We start from the raw sequence: 8,908 nt of genomic DNA, 5'->3' as shown, positions 1-8,908 counted from the left end.
GAATGCAGTAACGTGTGCACTCACGCTCAAGAGAACCAGGCCTAGTACTGGGTCAAGAGCTAGACACACCGAATTCAATCCAGGCAGCGCTAAACCTAGCTTCTTCAGCGTGGTTGGGGATTAGCAACGGCCGTGCGCTTTCGTTATCACTTTCAACGTCACCGCATTTTCGTCAGAGCTCTCACCCAGATATCTTTGCTGGCCCAGAGCAACCTATTTCAAGCGATGCAACCATGAAGTAGTGCAGCTGGGAAAAAAAGAACGATTTGACGAGTCTCACCTTCATGACAGCTGTTCAGCACAGACAATGACACGTGGACAGGATGGGGCCTTGACATGTGGGACAACATGAATCCAGACCAGGAGTCATCCGGTAAATATGCCACCAGTCTGTTCACCGAGAAGGCTATCGAAGTCCTCAAGAAAAGAAACCAGAACAGGGTACGTCTATCTCCCGCAGGACAATGCTGTTCCATTCGCAATGCCTCATTCACAATTATTTCAAGAGTTTCTGCACAAGTGGTTACAAAAAAGAAATGCTGCGACTGCTGCCCAGTTACAGAAGTCACACATCTTTATTACGACGAGCGCCTTAGTACTCAAGTGTAGAACGCTGCAATGCCACGATTCAAGAAAGATCTAGCGTTAATGGTTTCCAGGTATATACAATTGTCTTTTCAGGAGTCGAGCGTCGCATGCAAAGAAAGTGTTATAGTTCGAGACATTTAGGAATACACAGTTGCATCTTCAGGATACGACTGCTCATCTTATTTTACATTATTAAGCAGTAATATCAGCTTAGGCAGTTATTACTGCATGTGGTAACACCTACGGTCCAGAGGCAATTATGGTTATTACAGAAAAATTATAGTAAACAGGAAAATTACCTCTTAAAACAAATTTACTTTTTAGGAGTGTTTATGCATTGTAGCATCGAATTACATGCTTTTCCTTTTTTTTTACTTTCCCACACAGCCCATCTTTCTGTACCTGTGCTACTCCGCTGTGCACGTGGGAAATACGTACTCTCTTCTAGAAGCTCCGGATGAAGATCTACTCAAGCACAGTCACATACTAAATCCGAAGCGAAGAGCGTATGCAGGTCTGTAGAATCAAGAGTATTGCCCTTCTATAATTCGCTACGAGAGTTTGTCTATCTGAATCAACGATCGTCCTTTCGCGTGTGCGTAGATACACGAGGTAGTACACTATTACAAAATTACCAAACAACTCAGTATTAACAAAAATTCAGTTTGAATGCGTATTTCTTTAGAGAGGAAACGTTTACGCGATTACATTTTGCGATTAGGTTAACGGCTGTTAGCATTGAATCAATGTAGCGACACACCGCATTGTTAACGTCATTGTTGTTGTCCTAAGTGGCCGTGGCACATACCAACAGTGAGGGATTGGCCAAGAATCGAAAGCTATGTTTTGCCGCCTTCCAGCTTTCTCTAACTTCTCACTGAGCATGCTGCGCCATCTAGTGACCCCGCCGTAATTCCCGCGTGTATCGTGGGTTTGATTCTGCCAAGCATCATTAAAATTTAACGGAATATTTTTGTAATTGTAAAACAGCACACACCCCGTTGCACATATATAATCACTCAATTCAACGTCAAAGAGGTACACTGATGAGCGGCGCCCACATACTGGCACATGCCCAGGGTCGCAAGTTGTTATTAAAACGATTCGTTGAAGAGCAGCGCACACCAAGTGCAGACATTGAGTGCTCCAATTGGGCGTCAAAGAGTAACGTTGAATACTGGTACATGCCCGGTGCAACAAGCCCGGTGTCCCATTTCCAATGGCCCATCTCGCCGGTCAGAGAGGTTCACTGAAAAGCGGCGCATAGGTGCCCAGTGCCGCATACTTAGTGACCCGAGTTAGTCCGACGGTTGGGTTCGAACACTGTTCCCTCCGCACAGCAGCCCGATGCGCTACCCATTCGACCAAGGACTACTCAGCGATCCAGGTTGGCGGAAAAACGGTTATATAGGTATATGTAGGCATCCTCCGGAAAATGCACGAAGTACCCTAAGAATGCTAATCACAATAAAATCTTATCTGTAATATCAATAAATTTATACTTGTACCTTCGATAACAAATTCTGTTTAAAGAAACCTATTTATCAACATTCTGCTTATATACGTACAGGGCACAAGAATGGAGAAAAGTGAAAGCGACACAACGACTGTTCAGTTCAACCACACTTCTACGGAACAAGTCACTACCTGTTGTGAACTGCATAGGGTCACACATCAGTACAAGCAGAATTGTAGCATGCATATATTACACGCATTGCACACTTACAGCGGTACCCTTTGTGCATGAAACGACAGCGATGGTGTCGGCGCTAGACGACAGCATCGGCGAGATAATGAAGGCGCTGCTCTTCACCAACGCCATCAAAGACACCATCCTTGTGGTGACCACGGACAACGGAGCTGCTGCAGGAGGTATCGACAACAGTGCGGGCTCCAACTGGCCGCTTCGTGGCACGAAGGGCACACTTTGGGAAGGAGGCGTTCGAGGGGTGGCCTTCGTCTGGAGCACATTCATCAAACGACCTCATGTGGCCCACCAACTCATGCACATAACTGACTGGCTGCCCACTCTTTACGCCGCTGCAGGTATGCATGACAAACACGTCAGCAACTCGGTAATTCTTATCTGCGAATGTAATTTTGGTCTGAATGCATGTCGGGAAAAGTTCAGCAGCAGCACTGACCACGTCGAAGCTGAAGGCTTGCTTCTCACTTGCGGGTAGCAGAGAGGGTGAAACAGCGTGTTCTGTAGATAAATGTTAGAAAATTATGCTTGGCATCAAAAAACTTGGAAAAAAAGGAGCACCCTTTGTTGAAGTTGAAATTTAGCCGTACCGCACAAGTCGAGGCTGCCACATAACTGTATGAGCATGCGCATTATGTTTTTTTTTCTTCGTGATAATAATTATAGGGGTTTAACACCGCAAAGCACCACTGTGGCTGTGAGGAATGCCGTTGTCGAGGGACCCGAATGAATTTTGACTGTCTAGGGTTCTGTGACTTGAACTTAAATCTTAGTACAAGGCTCCACCTCTGGTCTTTCTTATTGTCACTATATCACATTTACTAACGCAAGCTGTACACATAGCTCCCACGCATTCAACATAACACCTATTTATGCCCGTACTAACATATTCAAGTACAGTTTTTTTTTTCATGTACAATAGAGCTTTCGAATTCTCTACCCGGTAACATTCGTTCACTACCACTAGAACATTTTATAGCTACCACTGGTAATCACTTCACTAACATGTAAAGCTCTTTTTGATAATTCATCTTTTTCTGTACATCTGTGTTTTTAATGTGTAATGTATAGTAACGTATAATGTTTCCAGTCCTGCTATAGCCATATATTGGGCTTCTGTGTATGTAAATAAATAAATAAATAAATTTTCTTGTTTCGCCTTCATCGAAATGCGGCTGCCGTGGTTGGCTATCGAGCCCGCGACATTACACTGCAACATTACTGTGAGACTGATGCTGAAACGCTACGCTAGGTACCTTTTTTTCTCTTGCAAAAGTCGGCGGGTGTAGGTCGCTGGCCCTTAGTTTGTGATCCAATTCATTTTTATCACTTTAAAGTACAGAACGGTGACAGAAGGTGAAGCTCTGTCTATTGAGCCGTCTTTGTGAAGCGCAGTGACATATAGAACAGTGCGTGCGCCTGAATAAATACAGAAATTTAGCCAATGTACTTTTAGATGTAGCGTCTGTTCAATGAAGACGTATCCAAAAACCTAATCTGCATAATTTGTTAAGTGAAAATATAATAATAATTGGCGACCTTAAAAACAAGCACAAAGCCACCGCAATGCCAAAGGTCATCTCACCGGGAGGTCTATAAACACCACGGTAAATCCTAAATCTTTCTTGAAACAAAGGTCTTCCGTGAATCAGTAGAAGGGCACCCAGCCTCAAATCGTTTTCAACATTAAAAAAATGACGACGAACAGGCCTGGATTCCCAAGCCGTTCATACGCAAGAATTGTTCGAAATACTGGCACTCGTGAATATCGAAAATTTTCTAAGAACCAAGTGTTTTGTCAGTGCGATTTTATTTTTGATTGTTTGCTGACCCGAGTGCTCGTGCCGCTCATCGTTACTTCACAGCTGCTGTAGTTAAGAGGTTCACGCGTCCCTAACGAAGCCATTAACCTAGAATCGAGTGGTGCCGAAACCGCTTCCTCGCAGGAGGTAAAGTGGACGACCTTGGTGAGATCGACGGCCTCAACATGTGGGACACGCTTATCGCGGACAACGTATCGCCACGAAGCGAGATTCTGCTCAATATCGACCCGGTGTGGAACATGTCGGCTCTCCGATACCATGGGTACAAGCTGGTCCAGGGCTCACTGGCCAGGGGGCGTTACGACGGGTGGTACCGGCCCGCGGAACCGGGAGGCCAACCAGTCAACATGAACCGAATGCGGTAACAAGCGTACATGCATTTATAGATAAAGAAAACACGAACTTTTCAACCCTGCTTTCATTTTTGCATACATCATTGGGCGGAAGCCGCGCGCCTTTGCAGGACCCATGCATTTAGGATATAGCTGCCCGTACAGTAGTCACAAAATAACAGATTTGAGCATAAATGTCTTGCTCAGAAAAGTTGTTTATTTCTGTCCTCTTAACTCTGCGCCAAAGATATTTCTACTATTTTAGAAACCTCCCTTTTATCTCAAGTGTTCATGAAGGTGATACGTATCGCTCTATCTTGACAAGCACGAAACTATTTCCACCATACTGTTCCTACTATCTCTTTTATAAACTTACAATGTCTAGGAATAAAGCGGTCGTTTCGCGCTAAAATATGGGCGGCTGCGTTTCCTGGCATCATCCGAAATATTCATAACGTGCTTAGTTTCTCCGCCACAAAACTTGGCAACGCGTGGTTCAAATCACATATTAAAATGTCACAGGTAGCTTACTTCGTAACGCGCACTTGTGTTCGGGTGCCTGTGCTATTAAAGGCTACACAATAGGTCTAGGAAAGCTTGCGTACCTAACAGTGGTGAACTGACAGAGAAGTACACCAGCGAAAGACTGGAAACCTCGTGGCAGCCTCTGATGGCAAAATCCGTTCTCCTTCGCAGGCGCATTTAAAAAAAACGTGTTTCCCGATTTTAATTTACAGCAGCCGAGAGAGCACGTTCAGCCCTCCTGCTTTGGTTGTTTTATTTATTTCAAGTGATCCATCTCAGCATCATCAGTACCAGTGGTTTTAGTGCATCTTAACAGAGGGCATTTGCTTCCATCGTGGACATTCAACTAGCACTCTCCTGCGTCAAACAAGCGCATACTATGCATTTAAATTTTCTGTTCTCATCAATTGTTAATATTTGTTTACCGGCCCTCCCTCTGTTTTCATACCAATGAAGGAACTCAGATAAAAGGAAGTCCAATCGGCCAGTTATCTGCAACTTGGCCTGCACAGCACCGCATGTGCCTTGCTCTTATTCTGGCTTTACTCCTCATAAATTTGTTTATCTGCCCATAACTTGATTCCTTTGATTGCCTGCCCAGTAATATTACCTTTCGAGTAATGTATTAGCTCTAAAAGTATGTCCAATATCTGACATGCACGCAGATCTCAATTCTTCCACTCGGCTGCGCGGTTCAATTTCAAGTGCTCGGCCGCGCGTACCATCCGAGCAATGGGCCGCGCTATGCCAACACAGCGTCCTGACGAGCTATTCGTCGTGTGCGGCCACAACAATGGCACAGCATGCCAGCCCATGCGGCAGCCCTGCCTGTTCAACATTGACTCTGACCCGTGCGAGCGTGACAACATCGCCAAGGAGCACCCAGATGTAAGTTCCCCAATGTTACTAATAACGTCAACGGCAGAGTATTGAGCAAAACTGGTTCGGTGCTGCCGTTGCTACCGCCTGTTTCTGGTAAGACCCAGAAACGCTAAGCTAGTCACGCGACAACAAGTTCGCAGGCGTACACAAACTTCACCTGCAGGTCCCACAAGGTTGAGGACAGGTTTGATTCACCAATTGTGGTAACTCCGGGAGAACCGAAGACACTGCCACAGGAGCAGCGTTTTCTCTCCTCTCTCCTTTCTACTCTATTTCTCGCATAGCACTGTGAGAACACATCCATGCCTCTATAGCTATAACAATGCGTTAAAATAGTTTACCTTAGAATTACTGGTTTTTCCTTTACAAAGCCTGCTGATACGAGGAGGTAGGCCGAACAGGCTCTTGGCCATCTGAACAAGCCTGTCTGTTCCTTGATGGCGCATCCACAATATGATCAGCCAGCATGTGCAGGCCACATAATGGGCCATTTCACACCGTTTCAATTGTTCAGTAACATCACCTTCAATTTCAGAAGCGAATTGTCATTTTCACATGTTTAGAACTCAAGGGTTTGCAGCAGCCCTCACCTAGCACGTGGTTTAAGAAATGCACGGTAAAAAGATTCAATTATTAGGTGTTTGGGGCAGCGAAATCGCTGGACCGAAACAACAAGCTGACAGAGTGCGACTCCACGTGTCTTTGTCCAACCTTCATAAATATTCAAACATATCTATATCCCTTGGATCTCCAAATTCCCAGACAGTGCCATCGCGGTGTCGGCCGTTCGGCCACCTGGCAAGAAATGCTGTACTTATGACTTTCTCAATTACAACGAACTTCTAGGCACCCTCCTCTCCCTTTCATTTTACAGCGAAGCTGTTAAGGGCCACTTTCCTCACTACCGTGTCCGCGTGTAGAAAAAATCATGAAGATGGCGCAATGCCTGGCCGACCCGTGGTGGAAGTTACGCAGGCGTTAAGCACTCCCCATACATGGGCCGATTCCAAAGATAGTGCAATGTAGGGGCGACCTGCGGCGGAGATGCAGTTCAAATCAAATTAAATCATAGTTTACGCCAACATTCGGGATGCTGAGGGAAATGGTAAAAAAGCCGCCACATGGGCTTTACTATGACCACGACCCAGTCAGTACAAATGGCAGGGACAGGCAAATACAGCAACGTGATGTTGCATTTAAGGCAAAAAATGAATAAAAATTGCGCATAATAAACCAAATAACAATCTCAGACATATTGTAAGTACAGATCCAAAAGAAACCTAATCGCAATGCATGGTGTTAATGTTCAAGGTATTAGATGAGTACACCTTATTCCAATAAATGCAACATGAGCAGTAAAAGAACGTACAAAAATATACAAATAAGATGGACCGAATTATCCGTTATCATAACAAAAGGTACAACAATCATTAGTTCAATAATGGTGTAGGTAAAGCGGTAAAGTGACAAACAAAATAGTGCGTGAAGTTTGAGTTCAACAACCTACAAAAAACGATGAAGGGCCGTGACCGATATTTTCAGATGGCTAGTTGAATAAAGTACAACGACCATTAAGGGGCCCGCGTACACAGCCTCGCTGGTAATCCTCCTTCAAAGTGGAAGGGCACTGAGTTTTTTACCTTTCGAATCATACTTATAGGCTCTTTAACTCTTGCAAGATGGGCCACAAAAGTTTTCTTGTTGTTGTTGTTGGTGTTGTTGTTGTTGTTGTTTTGTTGTTGTTGTTGTTGTTGCTGTTGTTGTTGTTGTTCGACGTGGCCTTTCAACTCGAGTGGCTTATAGCGAACTTGGGCAATTGTCCAAGGATCTTGCAAATAAACATAGTAAAAAAGCAAAGTAAATTACACTTTCGAAATGCGAACATTTACGAAAGCTAAACGATGTTAGAAAGGATAATTTTATGTGCCAGCGTCTGTTCAGTCAACTTCTCGGTTCCATCTTGTCGCACTGAAAAACTTGCCTCTTAATTCGAGCGACCAACAAGCCCGCATAGATCAATAAATTTCTCTGCTCAAATGTTTTCACTACTCGAACGTTATCACTCGTCATTGTACTAAAGGCGCTCTCGAAATCCATACCAAGTCGTTTCTTTGTTCTTTCACAGATTATAGATTTCCTGCAGTTGAGGATGAAGCAGTACAAAAAGAAGATGGTTCCTCCCATCAACCAGCCGGCCACAAGAAAGGCCGACCCTAGAAACTTCAATTATACATGGGCACCATTTATGTAATTCTAAACACTCGATATTCATCTTAATGAACTAGGTAAATAAACATGGCCTTTAATACATGAAGACAAACGGCAAGATACATTCATCTTCGAATTAGTGTTCGACAGTTAGCACTTCAGAGGCATTTTTTATAGCAATAACGGCGTTTGTTCCCAAAACAGACATCTGCTGCAAGCATACCATAAAGATATGCATACAAAATGAATTATAGATTCTGCATAAAAGAAGGCCATATTTACTACGGAACATTTCAAAACTCCAACAGATGACTTAAGATAAAACGCGGGTAAGCCTTTACACACGACAAGACTCTTAACTAATCGCATATATCGCTTCTTGAAGCAGCTCATAATATAGCTGGCTCGTGTATTTTTCTTCGTTTGAAACACAGACGTCGGTCACTACACTGAAACGAAATGATATTTGCATGTAAAGAAAGTCGTAAACACGGGGAGAGCAGAACGCGCTGTGGGTTTGACGACTACGTCACGAGAACTCGGTGCGCGCACCCGCCCCCCCCCCATTAAACGCACACACCTTTACCAAGAAGAAACAAAAAGCCTACTTCGTGCACGATAGGTCGCATGCTTATCGTCCTTTGACTCACTCTTTCACTTACACACACACTCTCTCTCTTGTTATTGTGGCGTCAATTACACAACATGCCCACGTCGTTCATGCTTCCTACCTGTTTGCCCCTCCTCCACCACCGAATCGCGTGAAGTTCGGGGAAGTCACGCGCGAGACGTCACCGATTTCCCCCCCCCCCTCCCTCCCGCGGTCCCCCTCGCTCTCGTTTCCA

General features: G+C 44.5%; 1 protein-coding gene across 1 annotated transcript; it reads left to right on the top strand.

Moving 5' to 3' along the window:
- Window positions 1-237: 237 nt before the first annotated feature.
- LOC142563158 (arylsulfatase B-like) lies at window positions 238-8,279 on the top strand. Its single transcript, XM_075673702.1, has 6 exons — window positions 238-441; window positions 976-1,102; window positions 2,344-2,634; window positions 4,240-4,477; window positions 5,639-5,861; window positions 7,981-8,279. The coding sequence occupies exons 1-6, from the start codon at window positions 337-339 to the stop codon at window positions 8,104-8,106; spliced, it is 1,110 nt and encodes a 369-aa protein (XP_075529817.1). The 5' UTR covers window positions 238-336; the 3' UTR covers window positions 8,107-8,279.
- The last annotated feature ends 629 nt before the right edge of the window (window positions 8,280-8,908 follow it).

This window comes from Dermacentor variabilis, chromosome 11 (assembly GCF_050947875.1).
Source record: "Dermacentor variabilis isolate Ectoservices chromosome 11, ASM5094787v1, whole genome shotgun sequence".
Classification (NCBI taxonomy): domain Eukaryota; kingdom Metazoa; phylum Arthropoda; class Arachnida; order Ixodida; family Ixodidae; genus Dermacentor; species Dermacentor variabilis.
This window is presented reverse-complemented; position numbering and strand designations above follow the sequence as displayed.